This window comes from Podarcis cretensis, assembly GCF_951804945.1.
Source record: "Podarcis cretensis genome assembly, chromosome: 6".
NCBI lineage: Eukaryota > Metazoa > Chordata > Lepidosauria > Squamata > Lacertidae > Podarcis > Podarcis cretensis.
This window is the reverse complement of record NC_137175.1, coordinates 97,166,835-97,185,780: the sequence shown is the minus strand read 5'-3', so window position 1 is coordinate 97,185,780 and position 18,946 is coordinate 97,166,835. Positions and strand designations below refer to the sequence as shown.

The 18,946-nt window shown below is 47.3% G+C and overlaps 1 protein-coding gene across 2 annotated transcripts in view; it reads right to left on the bottom strand.

Moving 5' to 3' along the window:
• ASTN1 (astrotactin 1) overlaps positions 1-18,946 on the bottom strand; it is a 237,384-nt gene that overhangs the window by 140,541 nt on the left and 77,897 nt on the right. For both annotated transcript variants that reach the window (XM_079981107.1, XM_079981108.1), the window contains exons 2-3: positions 18,336-18,523; positions 1,016-1,409 (exon numbers count right to left, since the gene is read on the bottom strand). In XM_079981107.1, coding sequence (XP_079837233.1) covers positions 1,016-1,409; positions 18,336-18,523 — 582 coding nt within the window. The remainder of the gene's footprint in view (positions 1-1,015; positions 1,410-18,335; positions 18,524-18,946) is intronic.

Sequence of the window (18,946 nt, the reverse complement as noted above, 5' to 3'; positions counted from 1 at the left end):
TTTCTTTTATCTTTCCCATAGTTGCTTATGTTCTGTGTCATGTACTTCGATATTTTTTATAGGGTTTTTTAAAAAGTTTTTTTCATCACTATTAAGGAATTTTCTTTTGTAATTTCGATGTCTATATTTATATGTACCTGTTTAAAGCAAAATAAAAGTTTAATTTTTTTAAAAAAAAGAGTAAGCAAATGAAACTTTAACATATGGAATGATAAAAGTCTGTAATTTTATCAGGACAAGTTATTTGTTCTTTACCGTTGTAGCAATTGTTTTCTCAAAATTTATCTTCTGTGCCATGAAAGTATATAAAGACAGTATTATATTTTTTTTAAAAAAAGAAATGATTAAATAATTTAATGTTACATGGTTAAGTGTATTTATGCATGAATTGTGATGCTTATTTTGAGACCCTATCCAAGCTATGGGTGGGATGGATGCCCCAATTTGTCCCATCCTGGTTGGAATACCATGAGCATCCCTTGCAAAGAACAATGGGCCATCTGGCATCCCAGACTTGCATGGCTTGTTTTGAATGACCACATGGGGGTGGGGAGAAGAAAGATGGACAAGGGGGCAACAGAACTGAAAGCTGGTCCCATATTGTGGGTTTAGGTTAAAGATGGGCTTTGGGTACAAAAGAATAAGGACCTGGATAGTTTAGTTGGTTAATGCCAAGGTCACAGTTTTGATCCCTGTAAGAGATAGCTGCATATTCCTACATTGTAGGGAGTTTGACTAAATCAGGCTTCCTCAACCTTGCCCCCCCCCCAGATGTTTTTGGCCTACAACTCCCATGATCCCTAGCTAGCAGGACGAGTGGTCAGGGATTATGGGAATTGTTGTCTCAAAACATCTGGAGGGCCGAGGTTGATGAAACCTGGACTAGATGATCCTTAGGACCTCCTCTGACCCTATGGATTCTATGAAATCTATGCCTAACACAGCAACAACCCACTCACTCAACCATACACAATATTGAAGGCAAGTATACACACAGTTTAAGACTCTGTCCTACCTGGCGTAAGATCCATGCCTGACTTCTCATTGCAGCCCTGCAGTGAGTCCAGTGTTCTGGTGACCTGGCTGGCAAAATCCTCGCCACCGTTCATGCACTCCCGCTGCAGATGGTGACGCAGGTCCGTGATGTCGTATTCATAGCCGTCCAGGATGGGGGTCTCGCGGATGCTCAGGGTCCCACTGGAGTTGTGGCCTTGCACCCGGGCGTTCCGCAGGCTCTCACGGCCGTGGCCCCCAATCAGCACCGAGGGGATGTAGTGGATCTCGTTGGCTGCCTCAGCGCTGGCGCTTTTCTGTGGCTGCGGCACCCGGCGGCGTTTGCACCAGCGCCGGCGGGTGTACAGGATCATTACCAAGCACAGGATGGAAAGCAGCAAGGCAATCATGCCCCCCTACAGAAATCAAAGAGACTTCAGGTAACATTCGGGAAAAGGCTTGGTGAAATTGCAACAGAGAGGTTGCATGCTCCATGCACCTGTGCCTTCCCCAAGTATCACATTATCTTTTTAAAAGCAAAAAATAAACAATACAGTGGTACCTTGGGTTACATATGCTTCAGGTTACATACGCTTCAGGTTACAGACTCCGCTAACCCAGAAATATTACCTCGGGTTAAGAACTTCGCTTCAGGATGAGAACAGAAATCGTGAAGCGGTGGTGCAGCAGCGGCAGGAGGCCCCACTAGCTAAAGTGGTGCTTCAGGTTAAGAACAGTTTCAGGTTAAGAACAGACCTCCAGAACGAATTAAGTACTCAACCCGAGGTACCACTGTATTTGCTATTTTTCAAGGCTGCAAGAAGAAAAACCCATAGAAATGTGGCTGCTGTTAACTGTGGAAGAACCACTTCAGAAGGAACCAGAGCAAATAAGACTCAGCAAATAGCTACACAGTTAGCAGACTTTAACAACCAGTAGAACACTGTCGTGTATCTTAATTTATCAGTTAGCATTCCACGTTCTGCTCCTCATTCACTTCTCCGACTCCATACCAGATTGTGGGTCACTGGAATCACCACCAATATTGATGTCCTAAACAAGTACCACTGAAATGAGTGGGAGCTGTGCTCTAAAGCAGTTCCAGATCATTTCAAAGAGGCCTCCTGCTGGGTTGGACTCTTATGCCTTTTGTGGATTTTCTCAGCAGTCATGCCATTAGCATCAGAAACACAAAGGGAGCTGCTGGGTATCTTCTTGTTAAGGTAATCAATGTGTATTTTAAAGCTCTTGCTATGACATTGGGGTCAAACTCAGGACAATTGAATTTGTTTGGTGTGGGGGGAGGGGGAGGAGGAGGAGGAGGAGGAGGAGGAAGAAGAAGAAGAAGAAGAAGAAGCAGCAGCAGCAGCAGCAGCAGCTTGTATATCAACTTCCATCCAGCATTACAGATGTTTAGGGGTGGCCTTGGTTGGAGTCAAGGGTGAGAGAAAAATGCAAGCCATGTTGCCAGATGATGGATACATGTTCCTTAATCTCTTGGGAGGAAACAGGTGTTGGCTGGAGGCTGCATTTGTGGCCTAAAGCACTAAACTACAACTCCCATAATCCTTGACCATTGGCTGTACTGGCTAGAGCTGACAGGATCTGGAGTCCAATACGCCACCCAGGTGCCTTGAAGCTGAGCCACAGATCAAGAGAAGGGAAGGTTGTTGCTGTTTAGCACCATACTCTCAATCTGAGACTCGCACTTCCTTTTCAGTTAAGTTATAAAAGCATGCAAAAACTATTTGCAAGAAGGTGGGCATCAGGGGAAGAAGAAATACGTCACTGATATTGCAGCTGTGTCCCACTGATTACCTGGGCATAAAGCAGGAGGGAAGGCCCCAATCACAAGAAAACAGGGAGGGAGCCTTAAGGTGCACAAAAGTGGTTTTATTAGGCCCAACACATTTTGGATTATAGCAGGTGACAGTTCTCTGACTGGTGCAACATCACTGTTGCCATGCCTTTCCAGTTGCAAGTTGCCTGCAGTTGGCTCAGTTTGTGTATGGAGCTTGTGTATCCCTTTGGAAATGGTGTTGTGTGAAAAAAACAGCATCTGCATGTGGATGCAGGTATATCCAAATCCGGGGGTTATCTATCTGCTATACTTTCAAAGGGATGCACATCCACACTCACATTCTGCCCCAACTAGTTGTGCATAACGGCACACAACACCTGCTGAATCATGGCCAAAGCCTTGCCGTGCAGCACTGGCAAGAAATGTAACTGTCAGAACAGCATGGCAAACCCAGGAGCTTCAGCTGACCTGCTTGGGCGAAGAAATATCATTCCCCACCCCCCCGATCCCTGAACTAGTAAAAGACTTGGGAACAAGAGCAGCTGCAAACCAGCATGGAAAATGCACAAAGAGAAGAAGGCAGAGAAGGTTTTGCAAGCATTTACTGGGCTTCTCAAAACCTCAACTTTCTCAGTTAAAACAAACAAAGAAACGGAACAGAAATCTGACACAGCAAGTAGAATCATAGAATCATAGAGTTGGAAGAGACCACAAGGGCCATCGAGTCCAACCCCCTGCCAAGCAGGAAACACCATCAGAGCACTCCTGACATATGGTAGGACCCTAACTCTTGAACTGATAAGCAAAGCCACAGCTCCCTACTGCTGGGTTGCCTTCCCTTTACATTTTGCACGTCAAAGAATAAAAATATATAAATAAATGACCAGCAGAGCTTCATGTTTTTTCTTGGCCATGTTCCAGTCTTTTCCATCTTCCTTTTTATGCAGTGAATAGTCTTGATAAAATAAAATAATAACCATCATCTGTTCCATTAGGACAAGACATTAAGCAAGAGGTACTAAGTGGGTAATAGAACCAGCAGCTAGCAAAGACTTTTCTAAAGATTATTATTCCTCCACCACCCCTCCCCTCCCCACCACTGTTCTTGGCCTAATGGAAATGGAATGCTCCCACCCTCCCTAATGGGGAAAATATATACCAACAGATTAAGCAGAGGAACAAAGACTTTTCAAAGCACAGAGCGCAGTGGACAGGTAGGATCCTGAAGCCAGCTCTTATGGGTTCAGTGTACTATATCCTATTCTCCACAGCTGCACTCATTAAAAAGGGGAAAATACACCCAATTAAAACTGAAACAGAGATTTGCATAACATTTAACTGGTCAGAGTTTTTTAACACATCAAATAGGTTGCCGTGTTGGTCTGCCATAGTCAAAACAAAATAAAAAAAATAAAAAAAACTTTCCTTCCAGTAGCACCTTAAACTTTGTTGGTCTTTAAGGTGCTACTGGAAGGAAATTTGTTTTTTTGTTTGTTTTGTTTTAACACATCAAACTTTCAGGTTTTTGATGTTCCAGACACAATAACAGAGCATTCAAACCCTGAGTGTTCATTTTACACACCAGGGAAGATGGAATCCATCAAACAACTGAAAATTAGATATACTTTCAAATTCCACCCCATAAAGTATTTGAACCAGTTTCACACATTCCAATTGGTATGGGATTAGCCTTGAACAGGAACCACAATTTAACAAAACTGGAGTTTTACAAAGTTCTAGGGAATCTAGGTTTCAGATTCCCTTGTTGTTGTTGTTTAGTCGGGTCACAAAGAGTTGGACATGACTAAACGACTAAACAACAACAACAAGGGAATCTGAAACCTGCTGCTAGGCCTGAAATCTGGGGTTGCACAGTGCCATCACGAAGACACACACCCAAGGCCTCTGCAGTGCACATACAGTGGTACCTCGGGTTAAGTATTTAAATCGTTCCGGAGGTCTGTTCTTAACCTGAAACTGTTCTTAACCTGAAGCACCACTTTAGCTAATGGGGCCTCCTGCTGCCGCCGCACCGCCAGAGCCCGATTTCAGTTCTCAACCTGAAGCAAAGTTCTTAACCCGAGGTAATATTTCTGGGTTAGCGGAGTCTGTAACCTGAAGCGTATGTAACCTGAAACATATGTAACCTGAGGTACCACTGTATGAGCAGAGGGTCCCATCGCACTGAAGAATAGACAATGCCGTTGATCCCATGATACACCTCAGGTCTCCATCTGCACGTAGCATGACCTCAGACTTATAAATTCACTCTATCCAGAAGATTCAGTGGACACAGGAAAATGAAAATCTGCTCCCAGCAAAACTTTTTAGGGAGGCCAGGTGTTGCAAATGGCCTACTGTTTTCTTAATTCCAGCCTTGGCCGCAACAAGGAAGATGAATAGGATAGCTCCTGTTTGGGGGTCCGCTACATTCAGAACTGCAGGGGCATCTTTGGGAGCCATTAAATGGAACTAGAGGGGAAAGTGCTCTCTTCAACACCAGATCCTGGAGGGGGAGAGACTTGGGGTCCTGCCCCCTCCTGCTCCCAAATCTGGGGTGCTAAATGCTTTTAAGGATTCAGAGTAGAAAGTTGGCTGCAATTCAAACTAATCATCCACTCATGTCTGTTTCAAGTTATGAAAGGGCCAGAGCACATTACAGCTTAAAGGGAGGGAGGGAGGGAAAGAGGTGGTAGGGTAGCTGAGAGATGTTCATTAACTATACATTCTCACCCAAGCTCACCCTTACATTCTGCCACACAGCACAGGAAAGTGGGATAATAATACTCTCTTCTCATCGCACTGCTGTACAGACAGCTCCTAAGCATAATCTGCAGTATGAGAACACCCACAACTTGTTTATAGGAAGGGTTTGTTGCGGATTGCACAGGCAGGCAGGCTGTGCTGGTCCCGTGGGCTAACCGAGAGGCAAGGTCCAAGTCCAGTCTGAGGTCGAAGGTGCAGTATGGAGGTAGTCCGTAAAAGTTGAAGCTGGATGCAGGGCAGGTAGTTGGGTGAGGTCAGGAGCTCTGGCAGGGAAGCAGGACAGGGTTCAGGCAGGAACTGTCAACCAACAAAGTTGCTCCCGCAACTTGGGACTGGGGCTGGCTGGCTTGTATCTTCCCTGTGGGACAGGGTGGCTCCGGTCCTCAGGTGACTCGCCTCTCCTGGCCTGGAGGCGAGCACTCCTCCTGTGGGAACTTAGTTCCCTCCGCCTCTCTGCCCTGAACCTCTGCAGCTCAGGAGAGGTTGGAGGTTTCCTGGACCCAGAGGCAACCTCAGCTTCCTCTGACGGGGCTGAGAGTGGAGCACCTGCAGGCAATGGGTCCTCCATCACCTCAGGAGCCAGAGCAGACTCAGCTGGTGCCTGCACCTGAGGATCCAGCACAGGTGAGGACCCTTCAGGCTCATGCCCCAGCCCCGGCTCAGCTGGTTCTGTGCAGGCTGGGATTCTTCAGGTTCAGCATCCGAATCCAAATCCGAATCCGAATCCAAATCCAAATCCAAATCCAAATCCAAATCCAAATCCCAGGCCATCACACAGGCAGTCCCAAAGCTGAGTGGTATAATGTTACAGCAACATGGCTCTACTTTCTTAAGGTTCAAGAATGAGTGAACAGCTTGGTGCTGGTCCGGCCCCAAATGTTAGCATCCTGTTAGAATTTACATAACTTCAAGGACACTGTAACATTACATTTCAGGTTCCCACTTGGACCTGCCCTGTTTCTAAAGCTTTGGGCAGCTTACAACTAGCAAAGCAGAACATTTTAGAACTCTTTTGTTTCAGGTATTGGGATGATATAGCATGTGGCATCTCTTCTCCCCACCACACTCCCTTCAATATAACACCTAGATCCTGTGGGATGTGAAACACAAGAGCAGTCAAGTACAACATTCCTAGAGTGAATATGTTTACACATGGGGAGGAATGTTTGTCCAGCCAGCAGGTAAACTTCCTGTTTCCTTCTGGACTGGGACAGACTTCCTCTGCATGTGACTAGAGGTGGGCATGGCCTCACCTGTGCAGGTAACGATAAAAGTACAGGGCAGGGCAGCCATCTCTCTCTTTTTGACCGCATGCATCAAAGAAACAACATCTGCTTAGCCAAAGATGCTTCCAGCCAAGGCAGGACAAAGGGACTGTCTTCTTATGAGATAGTTTCTAGGTATATGTTACTTTTCTAAGCTAGGTCTGCCTTCTGGGATCCTATTGTGAACAGAATGATGTGTGAGTAAACCTTTTTATACTTTTATAGAAGACTGTGTCGTGTCTTATCTTCTATGAGGGAATAAAGGGGAAATACCAGAACAGTTATTATAGAGGCTTTAGCGAGCCTGAGCAAACGCATCTGCTGCAAGTTTAAAAAGGGGGATGTTACTCTGCTAAATTGTGAACTTGCTAACACAAGTTGGAAAGGCTATAATCAGACAATATATCCTCTCCTGCATCCCTGAACATTCCCACAGATACAGGTGTGTATCTGATTAGGTGTCAATAGTGATTAGGGCTGGACAGGAAGTTAATGAGGGGGGGACTGGGAAGGACCAGAAGCCTTCACAAAACCTTGCCCTCCTCTTGTTTTCTGGAGATGTGGCCACCAGCTATTTAAGAACATAAGAAGAGCCTGATAGATCAGGACAATGGCCGATGTAGTCCAACATCCTGTTCTCACAGTGGCCAAGCAGATGTTTGAGGGAAGCCAAGAAGAAGAACATGAGGACAAAAGCACTTTCCCCTCCTGTGGTTTCCAGAAAGTGGTACAGTGGTAATTTGGCTTGGATTACAAACACGTCAAACCCAGAAGTGTGTGTCCTGGTTTGCAACCTTTTTTTTGGATTACAACCCTTTTTTGGGGGGGGGGGTTACGAACAAATTTCTTTTGGAGACCCCATTGGTGAAAGCGCGCCTTGGGTTACAACCTGTTTTGGTTTACAAACAGACCTCCAGAACGGATTGTGGTTGTAAACCAAGGTACCACTGTATTTGGAAGCTTTGTTGAACATGCTCCCTACTGCTGGTGGCCACCATTTTTCCTTAATGCTAGTCATTCTTTCGATTTTGATGACACCAGTAACAGCAGAAAGTAATCACCACCATTGGTAAGCTCTCTCCTGTTTATGCTCCTTTTCATGCACCCTGAAATCACCACAATGCTACTACCACTAGCAAATAGCCAAAACTTGTGGTTGCCACCAACTCTACCTTATCCCCACCTCAACTTGGAGGGAGGGGCAAGGTCCTGTTGCCTCCAGTATCACACTAAGCTTTGGAGGCACTCAGAAAGCAGGAAAAACAGACTTCACAATGACTTTGGAGGCCTTAAAAATCAGCCATATGTTTCAAGGCCTTGCACAAGGAACCCCAGCCTCTCCCTTGCCTGACTAAAGACACTTGCCGTGGGAAAACTGGTAAGCACACTTGTGGACCTCAAGTCACACCACAAGGTGTTTCTTTCCTTTCCTGCTTCCTTGAAAACAGGAGTGAGGGTTGAGTTGAGGTTTGAGCATGAATCACTCAATTGCACCTTGAATGCCTTCACCAGCTCCAATAACTCAGTACTCAAGGGAGGTTCTGCATTACAATATATTTTGCATTTACTTCCCTCAACCTTTGAAATGGGCATGGAGGCTGAACAGGGCATGGAGGTTGAACAGGGACTGAAACATGAGTACCAAATTTCATTCTGAAATCTCAGAGATAAGAACACATCCACCCATAATGAAACAGAGAATGTCAAATGGCAAGTGTGTCGCTTCATTCAATCAATTGCAGTTGGTGGCTTTTCATTTTAATAAGACAAAAGGGGGGGGGGACATGAGCAAAGAACCCAAGTTTTTGTGTAATAATTCAATAAAATGCTCCTCAACAGCATTTTGATGCCACTCACTTGTGCTTAGAACTTTCAAAAATGCAAAATAAATGCATCAAGTGTCTCTTGATAATTCTGTAAAAATGCAACCACAATAGGATATTTTTCTCTGCTTTTCAAATTCAGTCTGATCCAGCAATGAGACTTGAGCATCAAAGGTCATTTTAGGTGCACTCTAATTTTGCAAAAGAATCCCACGTACACAGGCTTTCATTGGGTGATTGGTGTAAGTCACAATGGCCGAGCACTGTCACCTAGCAACAGCTCATTACACTTTTAAAAAATGCAAATATTCTCCCACAAATGCCACACATTTATTCTGGACCAAAATTACCACCCACATAAAACCAATGACTCTCATTCTAATGGTAACCCAAAAGAACCGGTGTGGGTGGTTTCATTGATAGGTCCAGAATATAATCACAGATTTCTTGTCCTTTCTAACTTGCATGGAATTCTCCAAACCATGGCAGATAATGATGCTCTAGGGGAGCCTTCTGGATAAAAACAACTACTTTTGGTTAAAATTTAAAAAGGATGTGTGAAAGTAGATTTTTTTTAGGAGGAAAAGACTTTTTCAACCAGAGAAAGATGAACCGCTGGCTCTCACTGGGTGCTAATCCCGTGTCAAGACTGCAGGCGATGGCTCGCATGACTAAATGCTCCTCCAGATGACTTGCACCTAGAAAACTAGCTGTCATAGAAAAGGCTATGCTAGAGAAGCCTTCTTCCTGGCACGCCAGTTTTTAATACGTAGTGGGGCTTTTCTGTTTTCAATGTGAATCCCCACCTGAGCCTGAAGTGCCACTTCAGAAATCACTAGGCAAGAGCATATGGTTTTAGGAGAGAAAGTCGAAGTCAGGGGGAGCCAACACAGTGCCCTCTGACCGTTAGCCATGCTGGGTCAGACTGGTGAGAGTTGGAGGGTCACAGGTTTGCAACCCCTAGTTTAAAGCTACAAAAGAAAGGAAGATTAGGACAAACATTCCCATGTTTCCAAGCCAAGGTTGTTTGTCTTGAAGGGCTGGGCTCAGTGAGAAGGGCTGGCAGATGTTGTGGACTGAAGCTTACATACTTGTTGACCATTCGCCATGCTGGATGGGACCGGTGACTTTTAATCCACAGCAGGGGTAGGCAACCTAAGGCCTGGGGGCTGGATGCAGTCCAATCGCCTTCTCAATCCAGCCCGTGGACGGTCGGGAATCAGCATGTTTTTACATGACTAGAATGTGTGCTTTTATTTAAAATGCATCTCTGGGTTATTTGTGGGGCATAGGATTTTGTTCATTCCCCCCCCCAAAAAAAAAATATAGTCCAGCCCACCACATGGTCTGAGGGACGGTGGACCGGCCCATGGCTGAAAAAGGTTACTGACTCCTGACCTAGAGGGTACCCTATTGGCTAGGTAAAAGGTAAAGGGACCCCTGACCATTAGGTCCAGTAGTGACCGACTCTGGGGTTGCGGCGCTCATCTCGCTTTATTGGCCGAGGGAGCCGGCGTACAGCTTCCGGGTCATGTGGCCAGCATGACTAAGCCGCTTCTGGCAAACCAGAGCAGCATACGGAAACGCCGTTTACCTTCCCGCTGGAGCGGTACCTATTTATCTACTTGCACTTTGATGTGCTTTTGAACTGCTAGGTTGGCAGAAGCTGGGACCGAGCAATGGGAGCTCACCCCGTCACAGGGATTCGAACCACCGACCTTCTGATCGGCAAGTCCCAGGCTCTGTGGTTTAACCCACAGCGCCACCCGCGTCCCTACCCTATTGGCTACCCATGTCCTAAACCAGGGAGGGAGAAAGCCATGGTTCTCCAGATGGGCAGCCCCAGGCAGTAAAGCCAATAATTAGGGGTGATGGAGTCCAACAGGTTGATGGAGTCCAACAGGTCCAACAGGAGGGCCACAGGTTCCCCATCACTGGTCCAAGTGGAAGAGGCTTCACTGGCGTGCACAATGACCTGGAATGCAACCCCTCACAAATGGGGGGTTGTCTGTATACGTTGAAGAGGTAGATGGGGCTTATCAACCTGGGAAGGTAGCCCATCTAGGAGAAGGAAAACTGAGCCTAAACTTCCACTGCCTTACAAGACATCTTCGGGAGAAGAAAAGGCTAAGGAGTAAACCCTACACAAATTCAGAGTGGAGTCCATAAGATGGCGCCTTGTATGCCTCCTTTTGCCAACTCTGGAGAACAAGCTGGTGCCAAACATATTGCCTTGCTTTCCTTTGGGAGGCTGGGGGGGGGAGTCTTGTAATCTGGGCAGCCCAGGATCTCCATAAACACTGTGACCCACAGAGGTCGCATCAGTGCTTCAAATGCAGTGGTTTGAAGTCACCCCCGGAGGCACACTCCATTGCCTCCTGAGTCAGACGGAGGCCAACAACAACAATATACATCTTTCAGGGAGTAAGTTCCATTTGAATGCTGTGGTGACATGGAGTCCAGAGTGCACTAAGTCTGCTTTGGTTGCCGCACTTTGAAAACGATGCAGGCAGTTTACAGAGAATTCAGCAGTGATCAGAAAGATGATAAACAAGTTGAGAACAAATGATGACTGAGGAAAGACTGCCGAAACAGGAAATGCTTAGCTTAGACAAAATAAGATTTAAGGGGGACATGGCAACAGTTTTCAAGCTCTTCCATTAAAAGGGAAGTAGGCAAATACTTGCTGAGGCGATGGAGGTAAGAATCCAAGTGGCAGCAAACAATATAGTTAATATTTATAAAGCCCCCCCTCCCCCAAAAAGTGCTCGCGTGCATTATTGTATTATCTTTTCAAGGCCAGGGCCACTTAAAGCTAGCCAGCCAATCAGCCTGCCCAGTAATGAGGCTTGCAAGGGGAGGGGGTTGGAGGAGTATCAATTTGGCACTCCCACACTCATGCCGCCTGAGACGATGGACTCATTCTGCCTCATCGTTGGGCTAAAATGTAAAGGTAAAGGTACCCCTGCCCGTACGGGCCAGTCTTGACAGACTCTGGGGTTGTGCGCCCATCTCACTTAAGAGGCCAGGGGCCAGCGCTGTCCGGAGACACTTCCGGGTCACGTGGCCAGCGTGACATCGCTGCTCTGGCCAGAGCCAGAGCCGCACACGGAAACGCCGTTTACCTTCCCGCTGGTAAGCGGTCCCTATTTATCTACTTGCACCCGGAGGTGCTTTCGAACTGCTAGGTTGGCAGGCGCTGGGACCGAGCAGCGGGAGCGCACCCCACCGCAGGGATTCGAACCGCCGACCTTTCGATCGGCAAGTCCTAGGCGCTGAGGCTTTAACCCACAGCGCCACCTGCGTCCCTCATCGTTGGGCTAGCACTGCACATTTTTTAATTCTGCCCTTTCTTCTAGCACCTCGGGACAGTGTGTGCCCCGTGCTTCTCACATTGCTGCTTTAGCATAAGTCCCTGTATTTTGCTGTAGATCATAGAATCATAGAGTTGGAAGAGACCACAAGGGCCATCGAGTCCAACCCCCTGCCAAGGTGGATCCACTGCCACTTCCAAAGCCCTGTGGGCTCACATCAGTCGGGGCAGCAGGGTATGGAGGGCTAATTTTGATCCCTCAGTTGATTTCAGTGGGGAAGGGATTAGTTGCAGCAGCTCCAAGCTGGACTAGAGGGGCAGGCTGATCCTGGGTGCCTGTTTCATCAGAGAACCATCAGGAGTAGCTCTTCACCCCAGGGAGCTGTCTTTGGACATAGCCTCTGTGGCAGACATGCTTCTCTCTCGGTGGAGAAGCACCTGCTCTCCTTTCCAACCCTCTTCAGGCAAGGGAATTGCAGGTTAGGACTGCACTTCTTGGCTCAGAAACAGCTCCTCAATGAGGCTAACAAGCCCCATAGTATTACACCCATTTTACAGATGGAGAGGCTGAGGAGAGAATGGTACCTTTGCCTATGTGAGGCAGCACACAGCTGTACAAATACAGGAAGTCCAGTAAATGAGCAAACTTCTAGAAGCAGGTGTTTACATGGTGCAATTCAACACTCCAACCCAAGGAGCCTACTCAAGTACAGGATCCGACCCACAACTCAGGGATTCTATCTGACAGTCAATAGGCAGTGTCTAGGGAAAAGAGGCTCTAACTGCTCTTTACTGTCTTGTTTTTGCCGCTTATTAATTTTTCTCCAGGACTAATCAAAAACAAAACATGAAGGGATAGAGCTTGCCCCCGGCAGCAATCTGGGAGAGATATTGACATTCTCATTAAGGCAGGCTTCATTAAACAGCCCCGTCCTCAGTATCAGCGCAGCCTGACGACACATTGTCTCCAGCTAATTATCTTCTGCTGGCAAAAGGAATTGCACAATTCTTCAACATCGCTTAAAAAAGAAAAGTCTACCTCGCCAACATTGATCTTTTGTTTCCTTTCCTTATTGGCATCCATTGAATTTTATCTCTGGCTGGCTTCCCCGCCTCCCCCCCCCCCCCGCCTCCTGCTTTCCCTTTTTAAAAGTTTATGTGAAGAAACCAGCCAGTGGGGGTCAGGATGTAGGGAGGAGAGATTCTTCCAGACTGCTACTATTTTGGGTTGGGGTTCAGTCACATAACAGCAAATTCACATTGCATAATTATAGCAGATTGGGAAGTTTTGCGCAACAATCCTGCTTCTCCAAAACATTGGGGTTTGTTTGTTTTTTTCCAATAAAGGAAAATGACAGGAAATAGTGTGATAGCAGATTCAGGCAGCAGGTGCTTTGATGCAATATCATCTCTCCTCCCTGCAAACGAATCAGGATGGACGAGTGTCGATCCTGGAAGTGCCCTTTGTCTTACAACAATAGGATTGCACCTCCAAGACTCCAGGCTCTGTATGCTCAAGAAAGTGAGGTGGTTGGTAGCGGTGGTGGAAGAGGAATCTGAAATGTAGCATGCTGTCAGATTCAGTTCCGCTCATATGGGTGGAGGAGGGGAAGACAAGCATGATCTCTCACTGGCCTACGGATGTTAGGAGGCTTCCTAACCAGCTTTTCTGAAGTCCTGCCTTGGGCAAGAGCCAGGTGATGCACACAGCCACTGCCAGGCTTGAGTCCCAGCTCTTTATTTAGAATAAAACCAGGTCATTCTTGGAAAGGATCGATCTCCTGCTGTTGTTGACCCACCACCCTAGCTGTGAAGCCTGGGCAGCTGTTGGGTGCTGGGAACAGGAGCTGAATGACAAATGGGCAAAAAAAGAGAAAAAGCAATGTAGTATCTGGACAGAATATGACATACCGTATTTTTCGCTCTATAGGACGCACTTTTCCCCCTTCAAAAATGAAGGGGAAATGTGTGTGCGTCCTATGGAGCGAAGACGCCATAGCCCCGCGACCCTCTCCCGGCTGGAGAGGTGATGTGCGGCTATGGCGGCAGCCTCTCCGCTGCGCCTTTCCGCTGCTCCCTGACCTGCTCTTTGGGGCTGGTGGTGGGCTTCCCCCCACCAGCCCCAAAGAGCAGGTCGAAAAGAACCTGAAGCCTGGAGAGCGAGAGGGGTCGGTGCACACCGACCCCTCTCACTCTCCAAGCTTCCAAGGTCGCCGCCTGAACGCACCTTAAACGGCACCTTGTTTTAGAGCAGGAAAACAAGAGGGGGAAAATTCTCCCCCTCTCTGCGCAGCGCCTCCTGCCGCTTCGCTGAAGGGGTGCTGGGCAGAGAGGGGGGGAATTTTTTTTTCTTGTTCTCCCCGCTCTAAAACAAGGTGTGTCCTATTGTCCAGTGCGTCCTATGGTGCGAAAAATACGGTAGGTCAATTTGGGGAAGAGTTGTAACTCGGTGCTTTGCCTTCAGAAGGCCCCTGATCCAATCCTTGGCACCTCCAGATAGGCCTGGAACCCTGGGGAATGCTGCCAATCTGTGCAGGTAACATTAGTGATGGTGCTGAAACTCATGACAGTGAGAAAAGAGTGCAGAAAACGATTCCCTGATCTGAAAGCCCAAGCCTATTAAGAGCCAATCCAAGTCTCCTTGACTTGATGAGCTAGCATGGTCACAGCCTTCTCCAACATGGAAGATGTTGCTGGTTGTCTCCAATGGCCCATGGCCCACCCTCATGAAGCAGGGGCAGGGAAGGCTGCTGGCAGAAGCGGAGGCCTCATCTTTAAACCCTGGATTCTTGCGTGGGTCATCCATTAGCACCTGGGAGTATGGAAAATGTAGTTCCTAAAGCTTCCACACTCAAAACAGGAAGCAAGCAAGCTGCAAATCTGTAGGCTATGCACCCAACTGAAAAAGCATTACTAAAACATTTCCTCCCAGCACTCATAAGCAGTGGTTTCTGAGCCCCACAAGCATCTTGTTTTCCAGAGCAGAATTCTGTCTACTAATCAGAAACATAAGCACGCCCTAGTTCAAGGATGGGACCTGTGGCCCTCCAGATGTTCTCAAACTGACAATATGCCAGCCATTGTCCTGGCTGTAACTGAAGGATGTAACTTGGAGCATGGTTTCTGCCAAAATCTTTAAGGCTCGGATCAGCATGGTGCAGGGGGGAAATAGGGTTCAAATAGGGTATGCACAGCTAAGCAAACTAACAAGCCATTATATGAAAATGGGGCAAGAACAACTTTAGCAAGTTGAGCTATCATCTGAACTGGGCAAGCAAACAGGAACTCCTTCTCAAGGGCTGAGCCTGAGCTGTCTGCTGTCTGAACCTGTGACCTAGGTGATGGAGGAGGTGACCACAGCAGCTCTGAATCGGACTGAGCAGCAGACTCCTCCTGAGAGGATGGGCTAAAGGGGGGCTCTGGTGGTACCATGACTGGAAGCATGGCTGGCAAAGGAGCTGGGAGTGACCTGGGTGGTGTCGGGGGGGCACTGTTGGGGGGCTATGCCACTGAGACCCTCTCCAGGATCTGACTCCTCATCTGTAACTCTCTCCCAGCAGGGATTTTTCTGGCTCTTGAGTCCCTGATGCGAACCACCCCAAGCCACTGGGCCTCTCTCTGGGTCATCAAGAGGCAGCTCCTCCAACTCCCCCTCCCTTCCCCCGAGTCCGGGTCTGACCAGCCCCCCATGATGACTCCTTGGGACTCATGACATTGGATGTGCTGGCTGGGTGAGTGGGAGTTTAACATCCCTGCCCTAGCGCATTACTGGTGTGCGTGTGTGTGTGAAAAGGTGATGCTGGGGGTGTTTGCCAAAAGCACTAAGACCAGAAAAGATCTGGGAGGAGTTTCCGGCAGCGATAGGCATCTTCTTTTCTTCCTGGTCATGAATCCCATTCTCCTCATTCTTGCACCTTAATCAACAGGTTAAATATTTTTTTAAAGTACTATACAGATTCCTGAAGAATAATTCTACCAGCAACTACTAACGACAGTAGCTAAAAATGGAATCTCCCCGTTTGGACCTGCAACACCTCTGATGACGAAAAGGGGGGCAAACAGCAGGGGGTGGCCACTTATACTGAGCTCCATGCGCTCTCTGTACTAATAAATAAATAAATGTTCTACACTACCAAAGAAACTGAACTAAGTGGCCTCATTTATGTAAATTAAATGTGCCTATTTTTGCATAACTGATTCTTCTTCTGATTGTCATAGGGGTAGGCAAGGAGGTATGAAGGGCACTGAAGCCCACCCCCTGAATATTGATAATATTAGGGCCCTTTGGGGAGGGGGCTTGTTTAGCAATCTAGGATGGGGAAGCATGAAGGAATAAGGCCCACTGAGGCTCATTCACTTGCACTAAACTATTGCTTACTGTTACGTGAGAAAGAGGCCAAAGAAGAGCTAACTGAAGAGCCTGGTTCAGACAAGACAGCCCCAGCTCCCGTGAATGTTAGTTCTGTGAGCTGAGAATGAGCTTTGGGTCCAAAGACTCCCCCCCCCACTCAGCTGCTGCTTGCCTCTCTCTTTCATGTGCCAGATACAGGCACCAGCTCTTGTTAGCGGAAGCCACAGTTTCCCATTATGCCCAAAACAGAGAACTGTGGCTTGATGCCCATTTACCACCCAAAATCTTAAACCACACTTGGAATGTGGTTTAAGATCTTGGATAGTAAACTGAAATTAAACCACAGTTCCCGATTTCAGCAGAAATGAGCCTCAAAGAAAAATGAGTCCTGACCATTGCCCATCCTGGCTTGGGGCTCAGCATCATCTGAAGTCACTCCTGCTATGAAGAGTGGCCTTCATTATGGACACTTCTGGCAAACGTGTACCATGGTGTGTCCATGTCAAGGCACTGTTCACAATAAGCAGCACGCATGGTGTAAATGATTGTGTAATAAACAAATCAAGGATACAGTGGTGCCTCGCAAGACGAAATTAATCCGTTCTGCGAGTCTCTTCGTCTTGCAGTTTTTTCGTCTTGCGAAGCACGGCTATTAGCAGCTTAGCGGCTATTAACGGCTTAGCGGCTATTAACGGCTTAGCGGCTTAGCGGCTTTAAGAAAAAGGAAACAAACTTGCAAGAACTCGCAAGACGTTTCGTCTTGCGAAGCAAGCCCATAGGGAAATTCGTCTTGTGGAACGACTCAAAAAATGGAAAACTCTTTCGTCTTGTGCATTTTTCGTCTTGCGAGGCATTCGTCTTGCGAGGTACCACTGTATATGAATAGATCCTTGCTTCGTTTAATTTCCTCAGGTGATTCATTTTGCTTATGGAAGAACCTTCAAGCTTGCTCTGAATCCAGGGTTGAACTGATGACGTTTAGAACCACCTCCAAGGAATTTTGCTCCTCCCAGAGAAACCCTTTTGGCTCCCTCAAAAGTATCTCAAGATGCTTTGACTGATGAAGGATCGCCATATTTTCTTTTAGCTTTTCTTTAGGCAGGTTCTCTGTAGCGATTGCAACTAATTACCAGGCATTTCACTTCAAAATTACCCTTTTCACAATAGCCTTGAGGTCTGGAATAACTGATTATGGGATGGAAGGCAACCGCATCACATTGAGAGTTAATGGTGGTGGGGAGGCTATAGCTCAGTGGTAAAGCAACTCCTAGGCATACAGAAGGTCTTATTATTATTGGGGTCTTCGCTTAGAGATCACAATCATCCGGTGCTATACCAGCTGCACTGGCTCCCGGTGGAGTACAGGATCAGGTTTAAGGTGCTGGTTTTAACCTTCAAAGCCCTATACGGCCTAGGGCCCTCGTACCTACGGGACCGCCTCTCCTGGTATGCCCCACAGAGGAACTTACGGTCTTCAAATAAAAACACCTTGAAGGTCCCAGGCCACAGAGAGGTTAGGCTGGCCTCAACTAGAGCCAGGGCTTTTTCAGCTGCGGCTCCAACCTGGTGGAACGCTCTGTCACAAGAGGCAAGGGCCCTGCAGGACTTGACATCTTTCCGCAGGGCCTGCAAGACAGAGCTGTTCCACCTGGCCTTTGGTCAGGGCGCAGCCTGACTCCCTCCTTTGGCAATCTTTACAAAACTTTAGTTTATGGTTGCCATCAATTTTGATTTTAATTAATTTTTATAATGTTTTTATAATGTTGTACTGTTTTAGTGTTGTTAGCCGCCCTGAGCCCGGCTTCGGCTGGGGAGGGTGGGATATAAATAAAATTTATTATTATTATTATTATTATTATTGGGTTCAATCTCTCACATCTCCAGGCAAGGCCAGAAAAGGCACCTGCCTGAGGCCCCCAACAGCCACTGCCAGTCAGTGCTGAATGTGCTAGATGAATCAGTACTGCATTGGGAAATATAAGGCAGCTCCGAACGTACCTGTGATGACAAATTTTGTACTTACCATGACAGAGATGTGAAGGATCCTTAGCTCTTCTTCTGCTGATTCGCTCTGGGGTTCTTCTGTGGGTTCCAAACCGGGTAGGTTGGGCGTGCCATCTTGGTGGTGAATATGGAAGAGGAGCGTGCCATTTTCCAGCCATTGCTGCCTCCAGCGCACCAATGGGATGTCTTCAGTGTTGCCTGAGATCTCTGCGGATGAAGGAAGAAGACCAATACAACCAGGGAACTGCAGCACAAACCCTCTTCCATGCTTTTGCATGGCTAGAACATAGCCTACTGTCTCGTCTGCCTCTGGTCATGCCCACTTTTGCTCTGGTGATTGACAGGGGAAGGTGGCTCTCGGGCTGAAAGAAGTTCCTCACCCCTGATGTAAAGGGATGGATATGACCAGGGCTTTCTAGAACCAGATGCTTCAGGATGAAGGATGCACATGTAAAATTGTAAGTGTGTGTGTAATCACATCCATGCAAACTTGTCTTTGAGATCAGGGCAGCTTTTTGGGGTTTTCCAGGTCAAGTCTGCTGAAGGACTGGACTATGGCTTCACAAAGCAGCACAACCTGTTTATACGCAGATTTTCATTGGATGGCTGAGGGTCATATGGACTTTGGCT